The sequence below is a fragment of the Thamnophis elegans genome, chromosome 7, assembly GCF_009769535.1.
Source record: "Thamnophis elegans isolate rThaEle1 chromosome 7, rThaEle1.pri, whole genome shotgun sequence".
Lineage (NCBI taxonomy): Eukaryota > Metazoa > Chordata > Lepidosauria > Squamata > Colubridae > Thamnophis > Thamnophis elegans.
The window spans coordinates 665,806-691,157 of record NC_045547.1 but is presented as its reverse complement, the minus strand read 5'-3'; the positions used below and the strand labels follow the sequence as shown (position 1 = coordinate 691,157).

Sequence of the window (25,352 nt, the reverse complement as noted above, 5' to 3'; positions counted from 1 at the left end):
CCAGAATAATGGAGCAGAATAGACAGAATCGGAAGGGACTGTTCAGACCCAGCTCCCCAAACACGAGAAACCCTTGTTGAAGCAACGGTTCCTTTATGAAAAGCACCCACAGCCCTGGCAAAGCCTTTCTCTTTCTCACACAGCAGAATAGAATAGAATAGAATAGAATAGAAGAATAGAATAGAATAGAATAGAATAGAATAGAATAGAATAGAATAGAAGAATAGAATAGAATAGAATAGAATAGAATAGAATTTTATTATTTGTATGCTGCCCTTCTCCAGGAGGACTCAGGGCGGCAAACAATTCAAAGGGGAAAAAAAGGGGGAACATAAAAGACAAAATACAAATAATAAAAGTAGGCAACAGTCGCACAACCATACATGTCGAGAGGGGAGGGAACTCATCACCCCCAGGCCTGTCGGCAAAGCCAGGTTTTGACGGCTTTTCGGAAGGCCTGGAGAGAGGTGAGGGTCCGAATCCCTGCGGGGAGTTCGTTCCAGAGGGCCGGAGCTGCCACAGAGAAGGCCCTCCCCCGGGTAATAGCCAGGTGGCATTGGCTGGTAGATGGCACCCGGAGGAGGCCAACCCTGTGAGATCTAATGGGTCTGTGGGAGGTAATTGGCAGCAGGTGGTCTCTCAAGTACCCAGGTCCAATACCATGAAGGGCTAACAAGTCCCTCCGGCAAGGAGATGAATAGTTGCCTGCCACGTCTGTTCATCTCTGGCTCCTGCCTTTGATCCCCAGAGCTTTGCTAGCAGCGGTGGCTCTTCCGTCCCAAGGACCAGCCCATAGATTTCCACTGCTCTCCTCTCCTCTGCATTCTGTGCATCCACGCATCAGGCACTGGGCCCAGCTCTTCCTCCTCTTCCTCATCACCCACCTGTGACTCTCCAGTCTCTTCTTAAAAACCTCCAGGGTTGGAGGCTCCACCACTTCTGAAGGCAAGCCGTTCCAATAGTTAATTGTTCTTCCTGTCAGGAAATTTCGGGGCAAACTCCAGGGGTCACCCCCTATAAAGAACATCGCAGCAATCCAGACTGGAGTCCATCTGGCTCCACAGAAGCTTCGGAGTTTCTGGATTTTGTCTTCTGGAGAGGGGGGACATGGAGAGAGAGTCTCCTGCTCCCCCAAATTAGCTGCTTGGTTCCTGGGAGTGCACCCCCAGCCCCCTCCCCAAATAATGACACATATCCACTTCCCTCTGAGACAGGCAGCAAAACCCCTTCGGGGTCCAGGCGCAAAGTTGTAGCCTCTCACAAACTCTTTTGTGTCTGTGTGTGCAGAGCACGTGGCCTTTGCTTTTCAATCAACATGGTTAATTATATCATATCTGAGGGTTTTATATTCCTTTAAGCCGCCTGGAGTCGCCACGCACGAAGAGAGGCGGCAACAAAAAATGTCCTAAAATAATAAATAAATCAAATTGGGAGCTGGATTTCTGGGGCTGAGCCAGGGGGTCGTTTTGTCCGTTGTGCCTGATTTTAAGACATTAATTTTTTTTGGCCTCAGTTGTCAGTGAAACACTGCAGTTGCTGAGTGAATCCATCTTCCCCCGTTGACTCTGGGGGTCAGAAAGCCGGTTGGGAAAGTCATGATGATGATGATGATGATGATGATGATGATGATGATGATGATGATGATGATGCAACCATCATTTATTTATTTTTCGCATTTTTGAACCACTTGCCTCCTTCGGAGAGGGATTCTGGGCAGCCTACGAATAAACCAGTGTTTCTCAACCTTGGCAACTTGAAGATGTCCGGACTTCAACTCCCAGAATTCCCCAGCCAGCGAATGCTGGCTGGGGAATTCTGGGAGTTGAAGTCCGGACATCTTCAAGTTGCCAAGGTTGAGAAACACTGGAATAAAAGTTGTCATGTAGAAACTGTATATGGAACCTTACATCACATTGTGATCGGCTGTAAGCTGAGACCATCCACACGACTCCCGTGTCTGACCTCTTTTTCCCTTCCCCACGTAAAGAAGGCTGAGCATCGGTGGTTAGATGGCCCAGAGGTTGGTGCAGGCAGTCCTTGACTTATAACCACAACTTCCATTACTAAATGAGATATTTGCCAAGTGAGTTTCGCCCCCGTTTATGGCCTTTCTTGCCACAATTGTTAATTTAGTCATATGGTTAGCAATAGCAGGTATAGCAGTTAGACTTATATACCGCTTCATGGGGCTTTCAGCCCTCTCTAAGCGGTTTACAGAGTCAGCATATCGCCCCCAACAACAATCCGGGTCCTCATTTCACCCACCTCGGAAGGATGGAAGGCTGAGTCAACCTTGAGCAGGTGAGATTAGAACCGCTGAACTGCAGATAACAGTCAGCTGAAGTGGCCTGCAGTGCTGCACTCTGCCCACTGCGCCACCTCGGCTCGTCAGGATAACGAGGTTATCCTGACGAGCCAGGTTGTTAGATGAATCCGGCTCCCCCATTGACCAAAGGCGCCAGGACACAGCAGCCGTCATATATGCCAACCCCTTGCCAAGTGTCCGAAATTTGACCTGGTGACCGGGGGGGGGGCGTTGCAAAGGTCATAACTGCACGAAACGGCCATCAGTCCCCATTTCCCGGGGCCCTCGTAGCTTTGGACCGTGGCGGATGGAGGCCTCCCGTGTCTGAATGCGGGTCTTTTTAACCTTCGTATTTTAGGGTGGGAAATGTGAATCCATCCTGCAGATCCACCTGCTCTGTGCCAGGTGCCAAGCGAACGTAGATGAGATGCCAATGGGCAGGGCCCACTCCAGCTGGGCTGTGACCCCCCCCTCCCTGCCTGGATGGCTACTGACAAACCCCCCCCTTTTTTTTGCCTGTCTCCCTCTCTCCACAGAAGTGTCTGCGGCTGAACCCCGATGTCCCCATCTGGACCTCCAAGCAGCGCATCCTTTGCACCCTGAACCACAGCCTGAAGGACGTCCTCAACTATGGCCTCTTCCAGCCGGCCTTCAACGGCCGGGCGGGGAAGTTCCTGGACGAAGAGCGGCTGCTGAGGGAGTACCCCCTCAACCCGGACACCCCCGTCCCTTATCTGGAGGTACTGGGGGGCACGGGCTCCTTCGGGGGGGGGCTCCCCCCACTCCAACAGGCCGCTTCTCCTGGGCTCAGCAGCTCTGCGGTGCTTCGAGAGAGGGGGGCTTAGAAAAGGGGGCCTTGCTGGTAGAGGGGTGCATTGCTGGGAGACCGGAGGGGAGACCCTCCCCCTCAACGCAAAGCCCAGGGAACCGGCCTGGCAAGGTCAGGGCTCCTGTAAGCAGAGACGGAGGGATGGGGGTCTTGGTCCTCTCTGAGCTTGGTGGGTGTCTTGCAGACATTTCATGACCCAAGCTAGGTAACATCATCAGGGCAAGGAGGAGGAGGAGCGTGCGGTCTTGGTGCTCTCTGAACTTGGTTCTTTTCATGCAGACATTTCATGACCCATCTAGGTAACATCATCAGGTTTAGAAGGAAGAGGGATTTGCAGAAGGGAGGAGGAGGAGGAGGTGGAAGAGGAGACTACGAGATCCATCCTTGGTGCTCTCTGAGCTTGATAGTTCTTGTAAACATCCCTTAGTGCTGGGGATCGCAATGCAAGGAAACCCGCCCCCCCCCCAGCTCAGGGAGCCCCAAAGACTCCTCACTCCAACCCTCAGCTACACATATTCTCCTTTAAAGTTGGGGCCGTCCTGAGGCCGAGTTCTTCCCCAACGTCTGGAAGATTCTGCAGGGCTCACCGCCCTCCCCCAGCCCATCTGCCTAGACCGCTCAGGGGTCAGAAAGCCCGCAGGGATCCCAGGCTGGGGGTTGGGAACAGGGCTGGGGGGCTCCTGCAGCCGGGGGTCAGGTGGCTGCCCACACAGCCTCCCCTGAGCCGAGCGAGGTCCGCTTGGGCCGCCCAGGGGAGCCAGGCCTCTGTCGCGAGGGAAGAAACCGCTCAGCTATCCAAGCAGGGCAGGTCTCCTGGCCAGAGGATCTTCTTCCCGATCCCTTGTTTGGGAGGGGTGGGCTACAAATGGAACCGCACCGATTGACACTCACACCCCCTGGATGCTGTGGGGCCTGGGGGCTCCCGTTAATTCTCCTGCGGGCATCCAGCGGCTGTTAAACGCCCATCTTCAAAGCAGGATTGGCCCTGAGCACCGGCACAGTCACAAATCTTGTTGCCAAGGACCGTAAGGGGCTGCCGATCGTGAAGCCCCGAATCGCCCGTTTCTTCTCAGATTGCCGGCGCTCAAAGCCTCCCCTGCCCGGCGGGGCCCTTCGGTCCTGCTGCGAAAGAGCCATTGAGGGAGGGAGCCCCCAGCAGGGAAGGCTGGGCCTGGGAGCGGAGGGCCTGGGGAGGAGCCCTCGGACGCCTCCACCCCTCTTCTGCTCCAGCCGCCTTCTGGGACCCTGTCTGTGGGTCAGAGGGGTGTTGTGTCTCATTGGCACGCGGGAGATCTAAAATCTCGCTTTGCCAGGGGAAACCGGAAGTACATTCTGCAAATTACCTTCCGCGGGTTTGCAAGAACACCCAGGAGAGTCAGGGAAGGGCTCCACGTGCCACGATTTGAACATATGTGCCTCCCCAAAGGTCCCTCCCCCCCCCCCCCCCGACAGTCCTACCTGGGCTTATTTTGCTTTATTTCTCTCGTTTACATATTGTCCTCCTCCCAGATTTTTCCCCTGAGAGTTGCACGTCCTAAAATAGGACAAATATTATGTAATTGTAATAGCAGTTTCCAAACTAAGCTGTCGAAGGGCCCAGGAGGTGACTGGAGGAGAACCAGGCTCTTCTGGGTCAATAAAGCCCAAAGGTCTATTGGGATCCAATCTGCCCCCCCCCCCAACTCCCCAGTTCCAAAGTCTCCTCGGCTGTTAATTGTTGCTCCCCTGGAAGAGCATATCAGAGAGGGAGGGAGGGAGGAAATGGATGATAGGCAGGTAGATAGTTGATAGATTTATTTTATTGGTTCATTAAATTTATATTCTAGCTATCTTGTTGTCACACATTTCTGGGGGAGAGAGAGGAGAGATGATGATGGTGGTGATGATGAGGATGAGGACAGGATAAAGAGATGGAAGATAGATGGAGGGAGGGAGATGAGAGGGGAGGCGGGACAGAGAGGGGTGAGAATGGATGGATGGAGATAGAGACAGACAGACATTCAGACAGACTGGCTGAGGAATGAGAAATTCTGGCTCAGGAATTCTGGGAGTTGAAGTCCAGGGGTCTTAAAGGGTCCCTAGTTGCCCACCTTGGCCAAAGGGGCACCACAGCTTGGAGTCCCGTGTCCTTAAAAACGGCCCTGTCGATCAGCTGTGCTTTACCAGCTGCAGCCCTGACCTTCCCATGGCCTTGAGAAGGGGAAGTCCGTGGGGGAGCCAGCAGTGGGGCGGGGTGGGGGGAGCTGCAGGCCACGTCTGCAGCTGGCCTGGGATGGTGTGATTGATTGAATCCGTGGGTCAGCGGGCAGCAGGCCCAAATCTCTGGAAGCTGCAGAAGAGCAGACGGCCGGAAGAAGAGGGGAGCGGAGGGCCCAATCGATGGAGGGTTGACCGATGCTCCTTCCTCCCTTTGCCCCCCTCTCCAGTTCCGATACAAGAGGCGCGTCTATTCCCAGCCCCTGTTGGACGACAAGCAGTTCGCCAAGCTGCACACGAAGGTAAGCCTTGGGGAGGGGGAGTCAGGGGGGCATTTCGCAGCTCAGACTCCAGAGGGGGCTGCATGCTTGGCCTTCCCCCCACTGGCCGGGGCCAGGAGGACGCTGGGCTGGGCTGGGCATGAGGGGGTCCTCCCACTGAAGGGAGCCCCATTTCCAGGGGCAAAAGAGAAGCGATCTCCAGGGGCATCCAGGTCCTCTCTCTGGTCCACCTTCCCTTGCGGGCACCTTGTGTTACAACACAGAAGCAGAAGAGTCGGGTTCCAATTGAGGTCTTCTAGTCCAGCCCCTTCTCCATGGCAGGGGATCCTGTGTCATTCAGACAAATGCCTGCCGGTCTCTTCTTCAAAACCTCCAGTGATGGGAGCACCCACGACTTCTGGTGGCAAGTCGTTCCGCTGGTTCCTCGTCTCCCTGTCAGCTGCTGAGCGAGCTCTTCTTCTTGGGGAAGGCCGGTGGGAGGGGGCCAAGCCGCCTTGGCTTAACCGGGGCTCCTGTCGTCGTTTCCCTCCTTTCAGAGGCAGGACGGGGAGCCTGGCAACTTTTCACCCAAGCCGGAGGTTGTGATTGCTGCTGGGCAGAGAGGCCAAGATGGCAGGTGCCAAGGCAGCCGAGGGAGCCAGGGATCTCCCTGGTGGGGGGGGGGGGGGGCTCGACGGTTGGCAGCCCTTTTCAAAATGCCCCCCCCTTCTTGGAGGATGCAGGTGGGCAACGCCTCCTGGGGCCGATGCCACCCAGCAAGTTGGAATTTGATTTCCACTTGCCCCCCGAGGCTGGCACCAGTAGCAGAAATGGTCAGGGAGAGTCCTGCTGACTCAACCGCTGGCAACGCTGGTGGAGGAGAGGCATTGGGGGGCTCCCTCGTCCTGCCCCCCTCTTTCCGTCTTCCCTCCCGAGAGACCCCACGGAGAAGGGTAACGCAGGTTGAGTTGCCCTTGACCAGGCAGGTACTTGGGGGCTTGAAGTGGGACTGTTGATCCAACTGGAGATGGGAATTGGGCAGCAAGAGCCTTGGGCTCCCCCCCTTCTCTTGGGAGCCCAGATTCTGCCCAAGTGCTGCTCCCTGCCCCACTGCAAGGGATGGGGGCCTGAGAAGCAGAGTGAGGGTCCTCGGGGAAGGCGGGGCCCTTAAAGCTCCCCAGAGGGACCTTTGTTTTTAAAGTCAAGCCGGCGTTCTGGTTTTCCTCTGAAGGCCTTTCGCTCCTCGTCCAGGAAGCTTCTTCCGCTCCGACTTCAGAAGGGAAGAAGGTCTGATGGGTGAGAAGCGAAGGAAAGGCAGAAAGTCCAGTTGGCCTTTGGGGCAGGCAGGGTCCTGGACGACGGAGAGCTTCCCTGGGCCCTCCTGGAGCCTTTGTGGTGCAGCCGAGGGACCTGGGGGCTTCCCCGGGCTCCTCCCCAGGCAGCCCCTGCTTTGGCTTGGAGGTTGCAACTGCAGAAACGGCCAGGGGGAGAAACAGGCTCCCAAGACGTCCCAGGAGGCATCGCCAGGCAGTCAGGCAAGGCGGCCTCTGCCAGACCCTCCGCCCAGATATGCCAACTGGGGGCCTTTCGGAGAGAGGATTCAGCTCCGTTTATTAGAGCAGCTTATTAAAGAGACCTTCGTATCGATTTTGAACCAGGCTTTGGGTTGGCTTTCCACAAAGGGGTTGCGCTCTGTGTGTGTGTGTGTGTGTGTGTGTGTGTGTGTGTGTGTGTGTGTGTGCAATTATCACAAGCATGTTTTTTTTTCCAGTCATGTTGCGTTTGGGGCTTTTTAGGTACAGAAATCTTTGTGGCCTAAACTCCGGTTGATCCACGCAGTGAATTTCTGTCTCTGATGAGACTTTACTTATTTCACCCTGGAACGAGAGGTTGAGTTCGACCTTTGTTTTTGGATGTGGTTGTAAGACAAATCAATTAATGAGCCACTCTCTGCCTCCCACCTGCCCAGCAGAGAGAAACGGGGCGGGGGGGGGGGGCTCCATTAGGCCTGCGGCAAAGGCTCAGCACTGGGGGGGGTGGCAGAGCACTGGGGGGGGGAGCCCCTCTTTTGAGCCTTCTATCTTGCCCTGAGTGGACTTACATCCCCTGCAAACCCCTCCCTCGCCTGGGTCTATGGGGGGGGGGGTGAGGTGTGCTAGCCTGAACTCCTGTTGACAGTGGGAAATAACAGGATATGAGGCCATGGAAGCATAATATCGACTCTGGCTTTGCATACAGGAGCAGCGCATTGTGCCTCTGGCTCCTTTGGGGTCTGGAGTGGGGGGGGGGGACGTGGGGCAGCAGGAGCCAAAGCGTACCAGGCACCTCCAGGGGCCTTCTGCAGCCCAGGGAGACCTTGGAGGAGGTGCAGAGAAGAGCAGCCAAGACGATGGAAGACCTGGAGGTTAAAACAAAGGAAGAAGAGTTGCAGGATTCGGGTTTGGCGAGTCTGGAGAAAAGAAGGACTTGTGGGGGGGGGGGGACATGGTAGGAATCTTCCAGTATTTGAGGGGCTGCCCCAGAGAAGAGGGGGTGAATTTATTTCCCAAAGCACCGGAGATCAAGACAAGAAGCAACGGGTGGAAACTCATCGAGGAGAGGATCAACCTTCAGCTAAGGAGAACCTTCCTTCACAGTGAGGACAATCAACCAGTGGGACAGAAGTTGCCTTCAGGAATTGTGGGTCTTTCGTCCCTGGAGGTTTTTATGGAGCGTCTGCACAGCCAGTTGTCTGAAACGGTAGAGGGCCTCTCGCTTGAGCAGGGGGCTGGACTAGAGGACCTCCAACGCCCTTTCCAGCTCTATGAGGACTGATTGCAGCCCATGGGAGGGAAGGATGCTGCGGTTGATCCCCCACCCTTCTTGCTGACTCTGGGTCCCCACCCCAAATCCTTCCTGGGGGAGTGGGAGGGGCCAGGGAGCCGGCGGACAGCTGGCCAGTGGGGGAAGCCACAGACGGAAGGGGAGGGCGGGTGTGTGTGTGTGTGTGTGTGTAAAGGAAGGGGAGGGGGAGGCTTGCTGGCCAAGTTGGCTCTGGTGGGATTTCTCCCCCAGGGCTGCTCTTTTGCTTGGACAGGATCACGTCATGGAACGTGTCAGTGTGTCAGTGTGTGTGTGTGTGTGTGTGTGTGTGTGTCATCACAAGTGTGTGTTTCTGTCCGGGTTGTGAGTTGTCCGCCCTTTCCGAAGCCCCGGGTGGAGAGAGAGTTGGCGGGGGAGAGAAGAGGAAGGACGGGAAGATGGGGGCCCATCTGGGAAGAAAGCAGCGCAGGCTGAGGAGTGGGTGGTCCGGCTCCAAAAGCAAGGTACCCCTCCCTCTCCTCCCCCCCCCGGGGCCCCATCCTCACCCAGCCCCCTCCCCACTCCTGCTTTTGGGGGGGGGCGGAGGGGAGCCCCCCCCTGCAGAGTTCACGGGACCTGCAGAGCCCAGCCAGGCTGAGCCGTCCCAGCAGCTACAGGAGAGGGGCAGGGCTTGGGGGGGGGGTGCTGAGCGGCTGCTGGACGGGCCCTCTGGCCGTTTCTGCTCAGCCTTGGAAAGGAGCAGGGGTGGGGGGGGGAGGAGTGCAGAAGGGGGGGCTGTGTGCTCACTTGGGAGGGGGAGGGGAGGCTGAGAGCCGTCCTGCAATTCTGCCCACCCCGGGGTAGGGCCTTCTCTGTGGCTGCTCCGGCCCTCTGGAACGATCTCCCCATTGGGATCCGGACCCTTACTACCCTTCCGGCCTTCCGCAAAGCTATTAAGACCTGGCTGTTCCGGCAGGCCTGGGGCTGGTGAACTATCCAGCCCCATTCGAGGTTACGACTGTCGTGACTTTTAAACTGCTGTTTTTATTTTATTTCTGTATCCCCTCCCCTTTTTATTGTGAGCCGCCCTGAGTCTCTCGGGAATAGGGCGGCAGACAAACTAAATCAAATCAAAATCAAATCAAATCAAGGAATCCTACATCCACTTCCCTCCTCCTCCTCCTCCTCCTCCTCCTGCTATAAAGGGGGGGGGTTGTGTGTGTGTGTGTGTGTGTGTGTGTGTCTTCAAAGCATTCCTGAGTCGCAGGGACCGTCTGGATGAGTCCCGGCAGCTTTTCCGGCCCTACTGTGCCCGGAGTGCTGTGCCATTGCCTTCTTCCTGGGGCCGGGAGAGAAGGGCCGGCTCAAGGCCAGCCAGCAAGGCAGACGGAAGACTCACAGCTCCAGGGAATGGTCCTCATTTCCAGCCAGCTGCCTCCACCTCCCAACACCAAACCGGCTCTCGTTATAGGGCCAGGGGCTGCCATCTCCATGCTGGGCTAGGGGCCCAGGAGCCACAGCCCCACCTGGGAGGGGGGAGGGCTGCAGTCTGTATTTTGGGTTGTCCTTACTTAGCGACCGCAGCTGGGCTGGCGGCCTTCCTTCCGTTTCCCTTTGCTCTGCAGACCTGCAAAGGCCGTGAATGCGAAAGTTGGTCGCAGAGTTCCTGTTTCATCATTGCAGTAATGGTGAACGGTCACTGAATGAGGCGGTCACTGAATGAGGACTGAGATGGGGCCCTGGGCATCTCAGCCTCTTGCAAATAGCACAATTGTTTCTGGCGGGTTCAGCCTGTCGTGTGAAGCCGGCCTGAGGAACCGGTTGGCTGCAGGAGGCGTCGCCCGCCCTCGTCTCCAACGGTCTCCGGCAGAAATAGGCCCCTGGGAATGGGTGGAACTACAGTGCCCCTAGTTCCCAGCCAGCGAGGCCCCTGGTGCGACTGGGCTCTGCAGTCCAGAGCTGCTTTGCCCGCCCTCCCTGCCTCCGAGAGGGCAGCCTCTGTGCGTCAGGACATTGATTCAGTGGCCGCGGGTGGAGGGGGATCGATGACCCCCCCCCCTCCCTTGCTGGCTATCGACCCTCCTCGCTGGCTTTGGCGGGAGTCAGGCGGCTCCTCCGTGAAGCCCAAAGACGTCGGCTTCTCCCACCCTCCCCCTGGGCTCTGGGGCTCCGGGCCTTGGCAGCTGGCAAGGGTGGCAGCTTCCTTCCAAGACTTCGCTTCTGGCTGGCATGGAGCGAGGAATTGGAAGGGGAGGGAGACCTCAGCACCCCTCCCTCCGCCTTCACTTCTTCCCTTCCCTTTGTCCTCCATTCCTTTCTTTTCTTTCCCCTTTGAGCCAAAGATGGTTGGGCATCCCGGCCTCTGTGGCAGTTAGAGGTCAGTGGGTGGGAAGGCTTTGCGTTGTCACTGAGGCAGTCAAGGGCTCAACTCTACCCCTCTCTCTTCCCACCCACCCACACACACACGCACACGGACACAACCTCTTCACCAGCACAGCTGTCTGGCTCATGCACATTGATTGATTGATTGATTGATTGATTTTGATTCATTTGTTCACTCACTCCTTCATCCATTCATTGTTTCAGTGCTGCCCATCTCCCAAAGAAGCTGACTCTGGGATGCTCAGCTCTTGAGGCGATTGGCCCAAAGCATTGAGCCTGGGTTCTCCTTCCCCCCCCCCGCCCCCGCCCCCTGCTATAGATGGGGGCATTTGCCTCCATCCGGTTCCTTATGGAAGAGCCACGAGGGTCAGCCTGACCTTCCGCCGTCCCTTTGGGGCCCTGCGGTACAATTCAGGCCGCCTGAAATTCTGACCTTAACATTATGGGATTCTCCTGCCAAAGAGGGATAGGACGTTCATTTAGGGCCTCTGTTGATTGGCAGGAGGAAAGGACGCGGCCTCCAAGGGCCAGGGCTGGAATGTCCCAAAGCACATAGGGATTCTTCCCAGCAGGCCACCCCTCTTGCTCCACACCTGAAGACAGACTCTTGCCAGATTGAAGCCTCTCCTCTGGGAACTACTGAGAAGGAGCTGTCTTCGCCCTCTTAGCTCACACTAACCATCTACACTGAGATAATTATTCTGATGGGACACACGCTTTCCCTTCTGGGAATCCAGACTATAGTCCATCAACCTTTCTTCCCACCCTCCTTCCTTCCTTCCATCCTTCTTTCCTTCCCCCCCTCTTTTTCCTCTCTGTCCCTGTTCCTCCTCCCTCCCCTTCCTCTCTCCCTTTCTTCCCTCCCTCCCTTCTATTCCTCTCTCCTTTTCTTCCCTCTCTCCCTTCCTTCTTTTCTTCCTTCCTTCTCTCCCCCTCTTTTTCTCTCTCTCCCTGTTCCTCCTTCCTTCCCTTCCTCTCTCCCTTTCTTCCTGTCTCTCTTCCATCCTTCCCGCCTCTCTCTCTTTCTTCCCTCCCTCCTTTCTATTCCTCTCTCCCTTTCTTCCCTCTCTCCCTCCCTTCTTTCTTTCCTTCCATCCTTCCCTCCCCCTCTCTTTTTCCTCTCTCCCTGTTCCTCCTTCCTTCCCTCCCTCCCTCCCTTCCCTCCCTCCCCTTCCCCTCCCTTTCTTCCCTCCATTCCCTCCTTTTTTCTTTTCTTCCTTCCCTCCCTTCCATCCCCCCGTCTTTTTCCTCTCTCTCCCTGTTCCTCCTTCCTCCCTCCCTCCCTCCCTCCCTCCCTTCTTTCTTTCCTTCCTGGTGCGTGCCATGAGGTGAGTTAGGGATTGATTGATATCTGTGCCTTGTTCTCTCTGCGTTTGATCATCCTCATAGCTCTGTTGTAGAATTCAAGTGTGCAGCAAACGACAACATGAGGCGGAGGCTGAATTCCTTGGCAACCTGCTGCCTGCCATCGTGTGTAGAAGGGAGAGATGCTCAGAGCCGTTTCTATGGTGGCTGCATTTGGAGCCAGTCCCCAAAGTAGCAAAGTGCAGAAGGAACAGGAGGAGGGCAGGAGGGAACGGGGGGGGGGGGGGCTGCCTGAATCCCACCCTAGGAATAGCCGGTCTTCGTTCCTGGCCCCTCGTGAAGCTCGGTGTGGGTGTTCTTGGAGCAGTGGGGATTCTGGAAACGGGCAGCCTGCCCATCGGTCCTCCATGCGCGATCTTTTCTCCCCCCCCCCCCCCGTGAGAATAGCCGGGTCTCCTGGCCAGAGGAGGAGAGGTGGTCTCTGCTCAGGGGGTTTTCCTCCCACCAGAGCTCTCCCCCTCTTGGCCTTCCTATTTCCAAAAGTACCAGGCTCCCCCTCCACCCAGGAGGAAAGCCAGAGGCTCTTCGGGGGCATCCCATGCAGGCCAAGCTCCCTTGTCCAGGCCATCCCCCCCCCCAGCCCTCTCTGGCCTGTTGGGAGCAGCCCTGGTAGCAGAGCCCCCTTGCCTCCCCCTGGGGGCAGCTCACCCCCTGCTTTCCCCAGGCTCCGGAGAGAAGCCCAGTAGGGAGAAGAGCCAGGGGGAGCCCGAGAGTTGTGGGGTCTGCGTGCTCCACAGGGGATGGGCTTCCGGGCCTGTGGGAGAAGGAGAGCAGAAGGAGCTGCCCAGAGAGGGTCTCCTCTCCGCCGCCTCACTCTCACCTGTACAGCTGAAGCCCCCGGAGCCCCCTTCAGAAGGCCTTTCAGCCTTTCAGCCTTCAGCCTGATGGACGACCCATCGCTCCCTTCCTTCTCGTCCCCCATCGCTCCTTGCTAGGGGAAAGAGAGCAGGGAGGCCCTTCGTCTCCCCCAGCGGGGATCCCAGTCAGGGATGCTCTCTTGGCTCAGCCCCTCCCCCCCCCCGTCTCGTGCCAGCGAAGGAGTCCTGAGCCCCTCCCTCCCCCCCCCCCGTGGGCTCCCTGTGCTTCTGTGGCCTGGCACCGGCCGGCCTTTCATTTCTGTAATTGCGCGGACGGCCGCTTAATTGAAAGAGGTGCCTTGCTCTATTTTTATCTGCTTTTGAAAGGGGAGGATGTGGGGGGGGGGCAGGAACTCCCCCGATCCAGTTGGGTTGAGTGGAAGCCAGAGCACTTTGCTTAATGGGCTGGCGCCTCGGGTGGTTGGGACTGCCAAGTGGGCTTTTCAGGACCTCGGGCAGCTCCAGGGAGCCCCTGCGGGGAGGGGCAGCCCCCCCCCCCACAGGTCACAGCCTGAATCGGTCTTCCCAGGGCTGCACCTGTTGAGCAGCAGGAGCCGAGGGGGCTGCCTTGGTGGTCCTTGAGGAGTGGAGGATGGTTCTCTGGAAAAGTCCCTTTCTCTGGTTCAGGAGGGAGCATGGATGCAGGCAGGGAAGATGGAGGGGGGGGGTCTCCACCTCCCTCTCCCCACTCCTTCTTCCCCTAATTCACCCTCCCCCCCCCGCCCCCAAGGCTGCAGAGACCCCCACCTGTTCCCCTCTCTCTCCCACGAAGGCCTTCCGTTCTCCTCCACCATTCCCTTCGCTCTGCCCTCTGCGGAGGCCCTTCTCCTCCCTGGGAAGCCGTGAGGGGGGGGGCATCAAAGAGAATGGCCCAAGAGGGGCAGCTGAGCTGCCTTCCCCTCCCCACCCCCAGGCAAGGCTGGCAGAAGGGGCCAGGGCTGAGTGTGCCCCACAGCCCAGGGGCCTCCAAAGGATCTGAAAGGAACCCAACCGCATCTGAAAATCAGCCTCTTGGGGGCCACCAGCGTTTCCCAGGACGGTGAATGGATGTGCAGATGAGAGAGGGAGAGAAAGAGGGAGAGAAAAAGAGGGGGGGAGAGAGGGGGGGAGGGGAGAGAGCATCCTCCTCTTCCTACTTTTTCTCACATCCATCCTGCCACCATCACTCTCCTTTTCCCTCCCAAGTACAGGTAGTCCTCACTTAACCACCAGTCACTAAATGAACTCTCAAAATGGCAACAGAGCTACTTACAACCTGGTTCCAGAGGTCCAATGGCCGCACTCCCCCCCTCCGGGCCGGCCCTGGTCCCAGCTGCATTTTGGGCTCCCGCTGGCAGCATCCTCATTTGGGCGTAATTCAGGGTTGGTTGAAGAAACCAGGTTTGCTAAATGTCCACCGCATTCGCTTAATGACGGTGGCATTCGCTGAACAACTGCTACCAGAAAAATTTCCCATGGGGTGTGGTCATGTGGCAGCTCGCTTAACGACCGTCACAACCTGCAACTGTAATTCTGGGCTCAGCTACCCTTGTAAGTAATGCACACTGGGGGTCCCTGGCTCCCTGAGAGGGTTGGAGGGGGGAAGAGACACAGGCTGGTTCCCCGGGGGGGGGGGGACTCTCTTTGCCTCCTTCCCTCTTCTGCAGGAAGGGGGGGGTATTTTCAGATCCTCCCTTGGAGGAAGGGGCCCACCGGGCAGGGCCTGGGGGTCCCATTGAGCCCCTCCGAGATCAAAATTCCCCAATGAAGCAGCTCACCAAACAGCCGATTTTATTTATTTCTTATTTCTTAGGAAATGTATTTGTGCCCATCTCATATCTTACGACATAAAAACACGAGAGTCCTCCAGTATGGAATATTGCAGCAGATAAAATCTTTAAGACAAGATGGCAAGGAGGGAGGGGGCATAGTGGGGGCAGGGGGGGTTAATTGGGCCACCCCCTCCAGTGTGAAGGCCCCCCCCCCCCGTTAGGACTGCGTGAGCGGTTCTGACTCCTTGCCTGTGGGACTCCCTGGCGGGCAGCCGTGGGGAGCCACGCAGAGCCCCCGCTGGGAACACAGCCCAGGCTGCAGGCTCAGCAAAGGGCCACCTTGAGGACAGGCAGAGGGGCAAAATTCCCATTTAAACCGCCCCCCCCAAGGTTCCCTGGGTAAGGAAGTCATGGGATGAAGGAAGGAAGCCAGGTGGAAGGCAGAGGATGTGCATGGATGGACTCCGGCTCCCCTTGGACTGGGCAGCTGCCGAGGACGCTGGGAACTGTAGTCCAACAGAATTTAAAAGGACACGCCTGAGACTTACGGGCTTCCCATAAAGAAAAACAGGACAGTCCCTCTTTTGTTTATAAAGGTAGTCCTCAACATACGATGAGAATTTCTGTTCTTAAATGAGACATTTGTTCAGTGAATCACTGCAGCTGATAAGTGAGTCACGTTGTTGTTAAGTGAATCTGTTTCCTACGGACTTTGCTTGTCAGAAGGTCGCAAAGGCTCATTCGCATGACCCCAGCGCATTCTGACCGTCATAAATATGAGTCCAGTGCCAAGGGTCTGAATTTTGATCACATGGGGATGGCCATTAGGTGTGAAAAACGGTCCTAAGTCACTTTTTCAGTGTCATAACTTTGAACGATACATTAAATGAAGTGTTGTAAGTTGAGGGCTGGACTAGAAGACCTCCAAGGTCCCTTCCAGCTGTATTCTGCTCTACTCTATTTGTCATACGTTATTGAGGACTAACTGTATTCATCCATCCTTTCATTTCTGTAGGGAGGGGTCCGTGGTTCTTTGTTTGTTCGCATGCCCCCACCCCCTGTAAAGTGATGGGTCTCCGGCTGGGTTCCCCCTGGGGGAATGAAGGGTGGGAGGCTTGCCTGCTCTCCAGGCCTTCTGGCCGGTCCAAAGCTTCCCAGGGGCGTCTGCAGGGGGCGGCCCGGAAAGGCCAGGGAGGGGCCGAAACAGTGCGACCCCCTGGAGAAGGGGGGAGGTTCCCCCGCAGCCTCCTGGCCGCCCTTCTGGCTTCTCTTGAGCCTCCCTCTGCTGGGCTCTGCTGGGCTCTGCTGGGCTCTGCTGGCTCTTGGCCGGCTGGGAGGGCTCTCCTGCTTAGGACCACCCACTCCCGGGACCAGGAGGGCGAGGACATCCGCTTGAGCAGGGGGTTGGACTAGAAGACCTCCGAGGTCCCTTCTCTTCTTAGATTCTGTCCTATTTGGCTGCTGAGCGTGGCTGACGGCTGGCTTAAGCAAAGGCCCGAGGCGTCCGAGGTGGCTCACAAGGCCTGGGGGACCCTGAGGGGCCTGTAGCCTGGCCCCTCACCTGGACCACAGCTGGGGGCAGCGTGGGTTGGGCCAGCACCCTCTGGGGCCTTCAGTGGGGCTCAGGTCGTACGAGGACACGGAATCGGTCCTTGTGGAAAGGGCAGATTCTGCAGAACGGGGGTGGGGGGTGGGGTGCACAGGTGTGCTAAGGTTAAAGGTCCCAAAGCCAAATGACATAGAAAAGAGGGTCACTGGAAGAGGGGGGGGCTGCTGGTGCTCCCCCTCCTCTGCAAGGCCTCAGAAACCTTCCCGGTCGCTGCCTAACAGCTGGCGGGCGGCTTCAGCAGAATGGAATGTGCAGCTGGGTTCCAGCACATCTGGAGCTGCTAGTTGGAGGGGGAGGGAGGGCTTTAGCACAGCTGCCTCCTCTGTTTGGCTCTTCCTGGTTCTGGGTCTGGCCCAGCAGTTCCTGCAATAAGGACCCCCTGGATCCTCTGCCTGTCATCCGAGGCAGAGGCCGAATGTCCCACGCAGGAGAAATCTTGCTTTCGGGAGCAGGCTGGCTGGGGAAGGCTGGGAGTGGAAGCCCCCCCCCCTCCCCCTTGTAAAGTCAAGACCACAGGAAGGCTGAAGACCACTTTCTAAGGATTCCACACCTGGAATCCTGCTCCCGGATTGGAGGCCGGGGTCTCTGGCTGCCAGGGGGAGCTGCTCACCGGCGGCGTCTTTTCTTCCTGGGTTTTGTGGCTGCAGGCAAATCTGAAGAAATTTATGGACTATGTGCAGAGCCTGAGTGTGGAGAAGGTCAGCCGGTTGGTGGAGAAAGGACTGGACCCCAACTTTCATGACCCGGACACTGGAGGTGAGGTGGAGGGGGGCTGCGGGGGTCCTGGGAGTTGAAGGCCATGTATCTGCACGTCACCATAGTGGAGAAAGTCCGCCTTAAGGGGAGCTTTGGGCCAAGGAGAGGTCCTGGGGCTTTCCCCTGTGTTCAAATCCTGCCCCCTAGAGTCTCTCCTGGGACCTTTTGCTGGCTTTATAGCACTTGGGACATTGCACACCCTTTGGTTTCTGCCACGGGGCAGACCTGAGTGAAGGGGGGGGGAGGCGTTTGAGCCCTTTATATGGCCAAGGGTGATTAGGCGTGATTTTCTCCGGTGCAAAAGCTCTCACTGCGCATGCAAAATTAAAGAGCAGTAATGATAATAAGAGGAGAAAGTAGCAGAGGTGAGAAGGATCATAGTTATACAGCCCTACTACTACGCTGGTAAATAGGCGTCAGACGGTGCTGTGGGAGGCACTTTAGCAGAGCGACGGCACGGAGGAAAACACCTCGTCTTCGTGTCTAGTTGTTTTGCTGGGCGATGCCCTGGAGTGGCCTCCAGAGGGGAGGGGTTGGCACAGTGGATGCCCAGGGCCTGAGGGCTCCGTAGGTATTTTCCCAGCCCTCTTGGTGCCCTCTGCAATCTACGGGTCTTCGGGGGAAGGACGGCTGCTTACAGTGGTTTCCTCTGCAGTCCGAACTCTCCGTCAAAGCCTGACCCTCTCCTGGGTGGTTGCTGGGCCAAACCAGGCAGTTATGGAGGTGCAGATGAGGGAGCCCAGAATCCCTCAGCCGAACTGCATCAGCAGCTCCTGGGCCAGTTTGAACGGCCTGAGTCGGTGCAGGGAGAAGGTTCCTTCTGGTGGGCCAAGCCAGGTTCTCATTTCATCCGGGTTACTTCAGGAGGCAGCTGGAGAGGCCGGTTACGGCCCTTGAGGAAGTCACCCAGGCGAGGGGAAGGACTGGTCCGGTTGATGGGAGGGGGGCTGAAGGAGACCCTCCAAAGATTCCCTGCTGAGAGCCGTCTCTCCCCCCTCCCCTCCCCAGAATGCCCCCTGACCATGAGTGCCCAGCTGGAGTTCTGTGCCGAGATGATCAAAGCCTTGAAGAGCGGTGGTGCCCACTTGGACTTCCGAACCCGCGAAGGGATGACGGCTCTGCACAAGGCCGTCCGATGCCGGAATCACACTGCCCTGCGGGTGAGTCTCCGCTTCCCCCCAGAGCCTGGACAGCTGACCCTGGTCCCTGGAGGGGGCTGGGAGGGCAGGAGCTGCAGTGCTGCAGGAGGAGAGCCAGGCAGAGGCGCCCGGGAGCCCCTGCTGGCCCCCACGGAAGAAGCCGAGAGGGGGAAGGCCCCTAGTTCTCCGGTTGAGCCGAGGGCTCCTGGGTGCTCTCTGAGCCTGGGGGTTTTCTAGGGAACGTCATCAGGGCCAGAAGGAGGGGGGGGGGGTTGTCCCAGGGTTGAAATTCAATTTTTTTTACCGCCGCTTCTGTGGGCGTGGCTTGGTGGGCGTGGCAGGGGAAGGATACTGCAAAATCCCCATTCCCTCCCCACTCTGGGGCCAGGCAGAGCTGGCATTGGCCGGTTCTCTGAACTACTCAACATTTCCAGTTATTTGTTTGTTTGTTTGTTTGTTTGTTTGTTTGTTTTATTTATTTATTTATTTATTTCTTAATAGGGCTTTCAGCCCTCTCTAAGCGGTTTACAAATTTTTTAGCAAATTGAGTCAGCAACTTGCCCCCACAGTCAGAAGCTGCTGGATTTCAGTCCTGGTTTGTCCTCCATGGGTCTTTTGGTGCCGGTGTGGGTGGGAGTGTTAAAGCCACCTTCAAAGAACTGAAGGACTAAAGTCCCTCCTTGCCAGCCGGAGAAACAGAGATGGACACCAGGGTGAATACCAGGCTAACAATCCAGCATTAAACCAGACCCCAGACAAGGAACTGCCGATTCAGACAAACAAGCGGCCAACCACAGCCTAACCAGACTGGCAGGGCAAACCCCTTGGGAGACCATCCCCCCTCTCTTCCGGCTCATGAAACGCCTGCAAGAAAACCACCGAGCTCAGAGGGCACCAAGGAGGAAGCCGTCGTGTGGGGCCCACATACGCACCACCTTCGCATTCTGTCCTGCGGGGGGGGGGGGCATCTTTGCCAACCCCCAAATGGGATCGAAAGGCATCAGCCACAGTTCCTGGAAGTTTCTGTCCCAGGATCCAAATTGTGGGCCTGCCCAGGTGCCCCCAGCGCCCCCCTTTGGCAGCCAGCCCTGGGGGGTGGGGGAAGCCAGCGAGGGAGGGGCGGCCTGCCTGCCTGCGCCTGGGGGGGGGGGCGGGGTGGAGAGTCCGCCGTCCTTAAATAGGCCAAGATGATGGATGCCTCCGAGGGCTGCCATAAGAAGGGCCGGTGATGGATGGAAGCAGGCAGGGATAATAAACAGCAGCTGGGCAGATGGAGGGGAGAGTCTCCCCCCGGTTGTATAAGGCAGTGTTTCTCAACCTTGGCAACTTGAAGATGTCTGGACTTCAACTCCCAGAATTCCCCAGCCAGCATTCGCTTTCGCTGGCTGGGGAATTCTGGGACTTGAAGTCCAGACATCTTCAAGTTGCCAAGGTTGAGAAACACTGGTATAAGGCACTTCTGGACAGGTCCATAAGGAAATGGGGGGGGGGGGCTAGGTTGGTTGTAGGTGTGAGTATTTTTATCCAGAGGGAGGGAGGAGCTTTATAAGGTGATAACCTGGGTGATTTGCACTTTCCAGGGAGTGTGAGGTCATCTAGCCCAACCCCTGCTCAGGATGGATTCACTAGAGTCGGTCTATGGAGGTTTTCAATCATCCCGTTCATGGTTCCTCCCAAAGGGGCTTTTCTTCCAAAAGACAAATGAACTTCCTTGGGTTTTTTTTTTCCTTTGAAAACATTTTGCTTCTCATCTAAGAAGCTTCTTCAGTTCTAACTTCAGTTCTTCAGCTGGAACTGAAGAAGCTTCTCAGATGAGAAGTGAAAAGCTTTCAAAGGAAAAGAAATCCAAGAAAGCCCAGTTATAGCGAAATTTCACAAACTGACTGCCTACAACGCCACGACCGCGTTGCTAAGATCGTTCACTGGAAATCGTGCCAAAAAGTTTGGATTTGAGAACAGCAAAAACCACTGGGAACATCAGGTTGAGGAGGTTTTAGAGAATGAGAAAGTCAAGATCTTGTGGGACTTCAGAATCCAGACTGACCGGCACTTGGCCCACAACACACCTGACATAACAATAATTGAAAAGAAAAAAGTATGGTTCATTAACATTGCAATACCTTACATTGAAGATAAACAGCAAGAAAAAATCACAAAGTACCGGGACTTGCAAATTGAAGTTGAGCGACTGTGGAAAAAGAAATTGTGTATTGTCCCCGATTGTTATTGGAGCCCTTGGAGCAATACTTAAAGGGCTACCTCGCTATTTGGAAATTTTAAATTTATCAGACTTGAACATTCTGATTCCACAAAAAAACCTCCCTACTTGGAACAGCTTCTATCCTCCGACGTTACCTTAACGGTTCCTAGGTCCTTGGTTAGGACTCGAGCGGTTGAGCTACCAACCAGCCCCAAAGGCTGTGAATCTCACCAAAGATTAACCACTTAATAATACATCATTAGATTTATTTAATAAATCAATCAAAATAAATAAAAATATGTGTTTGTTTGAGTTTAAGGCAACCTGGCAGTGGGCATAGAGGGAGAAATCTCTTTGGGAAGGACAGCTCTGGCCCACCCTCCCCCCCTCCCCCCATCCTTTGTAGAATTCTTCTGCCCCCCCCCATCCCGATCGGCCACGGATGCCCAGCCATCCTGATGCCCCCCTTTGTGGCTTCCTTTGCACAGACGCTGCTCGACCTGGGTGCCTCTACGGATTACAAGGACAGCCGGGGGCTGACCCCCCTGTACCACAGTGTCATGGTGGGGGGGGACCCCTACTGCTGTGAGCTCCTCCTGCACGACTACGCCAAGGTGGGCTGCATCGATGAGAACGGCTGGCAAGAGATCCACCAGGTGAGCCATGCCAGCGCCGGGTGCCAGTGGGGGGGCGCAGAAGCTTAGTGGGGGGGGAAGCGAGTGGGCCCAGGTGGAAATGCCCCCAGACCGTTTGCTGTGCGTCAGAGGGGCCTCTCTGAGAGGGAGGAGCCCAGGGCTGAATGCCCACCTGGCAGGGGAGGGGGGTGACTGGGAGACCTCCCTGCAGTCCGTGTGGGTGTGGGGGGGGGAGCTTTAAAACAATGTGGGCATTCAGCCCCCCCCCCCCACTTCTACTGCCTCCGAATTCTACAGGTAGTCCTCTACTTACAACCGTTCGTTTAGCAACAAGGGCACTGAAGGAAGCGACTTATGACCATTTTTCACCCTTACGACCGTTGCCACATCCCTCTGGTCACGGGATCAAAACTCAGAGGCTTGGCAATTGACTCATATTTATGGCGGTTGCGATGTGGCGTGATCCCCTTTTGTGACCTTCTGACCAGCAAAGTCACTAGGGAGGTCAGATTCACTTAACAACCGTCACTAACTTATCACGCGCAGTGATTCACTTAACAACGGTGGCAAGAAAGGTCATAAAATGGGGAAAACTCACTTAACAGCCGTCTCGCTTAGCAGCAGACATTTCGGCCTCCGTTGTGGTCGTAAGTCCGGGGCCGCCTGTGTTCTGGAGTCCTTGGCCAGAGCTGCTCTTCAGCTGCCTCGTCAGGGAGATCAATTTAACCAATAAATAAAATGGGGAGTAATTCGGAATTGGGGGAAGGGCCCAGTGGGCTCTGGGAAGGCAGCCTGGCTGGCGCCAGAGGGCCCGTGGGATGGTGGGCACCATGGGATTTGGAATCCAGAGTGGGAGCTGTAGCGCAAGGGGGTGGCGGGCCTTGGAGGGGGCTGTGAGTGCGAGTCCCGCCTTCCTGTCTCCTGGGCAGGCCTGCCGCTACGGACACGTCCAGCACCTGGAGCACCTCCTCTTCTATGGGGCGGACATGACTGCCCAAAACGCCTCGGGAAACACTGCCCTGCACATCTGCGCCCTCTACAACCAGGTGAGTCACCCCCACCCCCACACACACCCATGCACACCCCAGCCCCTCCCCCCCCCCAGGGGCACTCAAGCATCACCAGGTGTCAAAGGAGCTGAGCAGGGGAGGCCCTTTGGGGGGGGGTGGCTCAGCCTTCTGGGCTTGTTGGTCCTTCTGAAGATTCTCACCTGGCCCTGGATGAGGGGTTTGTCTGTCAGGAATCCTGGCCTCCCACCCTGGAGTCCATCCTCCACTCCTTTCTCCTTTCCTCCTTTTTCTCCCCGAAAGTTAATGCCAAGTTCCATTGATTACTTTTCAATCATGCTCCAAGGAAGGTGGACTTGGTGAAGGGAGGAGGGGGGGTCAAATTCCCACCCCAGTGCTGCCCTTTTGTGCCTCCAGCCCTGGGGGGGAGGGGGGGTCCTCTTGCAAGGGGTAACCGGACGTAGCTCAGGGCTAGCCTGGGTTGGCTCCCTTGTCCGAATCCAGGAATTGGGACCACAAGGCCGACACCCTCCTCTGGGCTGAGGATGGAGGTGGGCTGGGGGAGAGGGCAGGAGAGCGGGGAGGGACCCTGCCCTGTCCTCCTGGGGTCACAGACTACGGGACTGAAGCTGCCCCGGGGCCCAAAACCTCCCAAAGCCGAGGTGGCGCAGTGGTTAAATGCAGCACTGCAGGCTACTTCAGCTGACTGCAGTTCTGCAGTTCGGCGGTTCTAATCTCACCGGCTCAGGGTTGACTCAGCCTTCCATCCTTCCGAGGTGGGTGAAATGAGGACCCGGATTGTTGTTGGGGGCGATATGCTGACTCTGTAAACCGCTTAGAGAGGGCTGAAAGCCCTATGAAGCGGTATATAAGTCTAACTGCTATTGCTATTGCTATTTTCCCCACAATGCACGGGGAAGGTTGCAGCCAAGAAGGGAAGGAAGCCCTGGGGGCCCCTCCAGCGCCACCCTTGGCTGAACTAGGCCAGAGGCGCCGCCTCTCTGCCCAGCCCGAAGGAGCTCTGACGCTGCCCCTCTTTTCCCCGCCAGGAGAGCTGTGCCCGGGTTCTCCTCTTCCGGGGAGCCAGCAAGGATATCCGGAACTACAACAGCCAGACGGCCTTCCAGGTAGGAGCATGGGGGGGGGGGAGGCCTCTGGAAGAGGGACCCTTTTATGTGCTTTTAAATTGTTTGTATTGTCTGTTTGTCTTTGTCTTCTTTTTGTAATTTCCCCTCCCTTGGCTTTGTTCAGCCGCCCCGAGTCCCTTCGGGGGAATAGGGCGGCCTACAAATTGAATAAACTCCAAATCCAAAATCCAAATCTCTGCTCCCTCCTCTGACACAGGAGAGAGAGAAGGGGGGGGGGGGTTGAGAGACTTCAGAGGGGTGCAGAGGGTCCCCATCCCTCTCCTACCCGGGAATGCAAGAGAAGGGAGAGGCAGGGGCTGCTCACACCCACCCCTTTGAGGGGGCAGCACGCCCTGGGAGGCCAAAGAATATCATGTATAGGTCAATCCCCCTCCCCTTGGCACCCCAGTCCATAGTCCAATTATAATGCACCCAACTGTCAGGTGGGAGATATCTTCAAAAAACATCACCAGGATGGAATGCTGGACAGTTAACCTTGGCGGGAAACTCCCTTCCTCCACATGCGCAATGAGGTGGTCAGGACAGCGTCTAGAATATTCCTCCAGCACATCATGATTCCCCTCCCAAATACCATGCCCCCCCTCCACGTTTCAATGCAGCCGAAGCAGCAGCAAAGCAGAGGCTGACAAGAACGTTCCCCTTCTGCCCCCTGCCCCACCCCTGGTGCCCAACCGCTTCAACAGGAGCCAGCCGTGTGCAGCAGCTGCCAAAAAAGCCAACACAGTTCTTTAGGCTGCTTCAACAGAGGGAGAGAATCAAGATCACGTGAAGGGTTAATCCCACTTTGTAAGGCCTTGGGAAGGCCACACTTGGAATCCTGCATTTTGGTCCCCACGATGTAGAAAAGATGTGGGGACTCTGGAAAGAGTGCAGAGAAGAGCAAGAAAGACGATTAGGGGACTGGAGGCTGAAACATATGAAGAACAGTTGCAGGAACTGGGAATGTTTAGTCTAATGGGGGGGGAAGGACTAGGAGTGACAGGAGAGCAGTGTTCTGATATTTAGCAATAGCAATAGCAGTTAGACTTATATACTGCTTCATAGGCCTTTCAGCCCTCTCTAAGCGGTTTACAGAGTCAGCATATCGCCCCCAACAACAATCCGGGTCCTCATTTTACCCACCTCGGAAGGATGGAAGGCTGAGTCAACCCTGAGCCGGTGAGATTTGAACCGCCGAACTGCAGAACTAGCAGTCAGCTGAAGTAGCCTGCAGTGCTGCATTTAACCACTGCGCCACCTGGGCTCATTTGAGGGGCTGCCACAGAGAAGAGGGGAGTCCACCTCTTTTCCAAAGCACCTGAAGGCAAGAGAAGCAACAATGGACGGAAACTAATCAAAGAGAGAAGCCACCTGGAACTAAGGAGAAACGTTCCTAAGAGGGAGGACAATTAACCAGTGGGACAGAAATTGCCTTAAAAGGTTGGGGGGGAGGGGCTCCATCCCTGGAGGCTTTTAAAGAAGAGACTGGACAGCCACTTGTCTGAAATGGCACAGGGTCTCCTGCCTGAGTGGGGGGGGGGGTTTGGACTAGAAGACCTCGCAGGTCCCCTCCCACTGTTGGGAGGACCTGGGCCGTTTGGGATCGGGGCTCTCTCTTCTTGACCAAACCCGTTTCCAGGGGCCCCGGAGTCCCCTTGGGCTCTTCCTCCCGTCCCCTTGAAGTCCTGCTACTGGCGCGAGCCCCCTCCCCCCACCTCCACCTGTCTGGGCCCAGGTAAGGCAGCCGCTTCGTGATTTTTCCACTTGGAGAGCTGCATTTCACGCCCTTCAGTATCCATTACATACTTCAAGTCAGAAAGAAGCGTCTTGGATCAGTTGCAGTTCCAGGCCTGGGGGGGGGGGGATGAGACCCCTGCCAGAGCCCCCTTTCCTCTTCCCGAAAGTCCTCAGGGAACAGGCGGAGTCTCCGGACGGTGTCTCCTCTGGGGCCCAGGGAGGGGGTCACACCAGGAGGAGCACCCCGAGCAATCCCTCCCCCTGGTCCGGAGCTGGAGAAGGGGAGCCGTGTGGGGCCAGCTCAGCCTCCCCGCTGCCCCTTCCCCCCTTCTGCTTGGACCAGACAGTCTGTCAGACCCACAGCTGGGTTGACAAGGCTTCAATCGGCTTCTTTATTGCTCTGTGCTTCTTTTACG

General features: G+C 56.6%; 1 protein-coding gene across 1 annotated transcript in view; it reads left to right on the top strand.

Annotated features, from left to right (window-relative positions):
* SHANK3 (SH3 and multiple ankyrin repeat domains 3) overlaps nucleotides 1-25,352 on the top strand; it is a 204,897-nt gene that overhangs the window by 42,778 nt on the left and 136,767 nt on the right. The window contains exons 2-8 of the mRNA XM_032221683.1: nucleotides 2,842-3,045; nucleotides 5,561-5,632; nucleotides 16,983-17,091; nucleotides 18,100-18,251; nucleotides 20,919-21,086; nucleotides 21,995-22,111; nucleotides 23,122-23,199. Of these exons, the coding sequence (XP_032077574.1) occupies nucleotides 2,842-3,045; nucleotides 5,561-5,632; nucleotides 16,983-17,091; nucleotides 18,100-18,251; nucleotides 20,919-21,086; nucleotides 21,995-22,111; nucleotides 23,122-23,199 (900 nt within the window). The remainder of the gene's footprint in view (nucleotides 1-2,841; nucleotides 3,046-5,560; nucleotides 5,633-16,982; nucleotides 17,092-18,099; nucleotides 18,252-20,918; nucleotides 21,087-21,994; nucleotides 22,112-23,121; nucleotides 23,200-25,352) is intronic.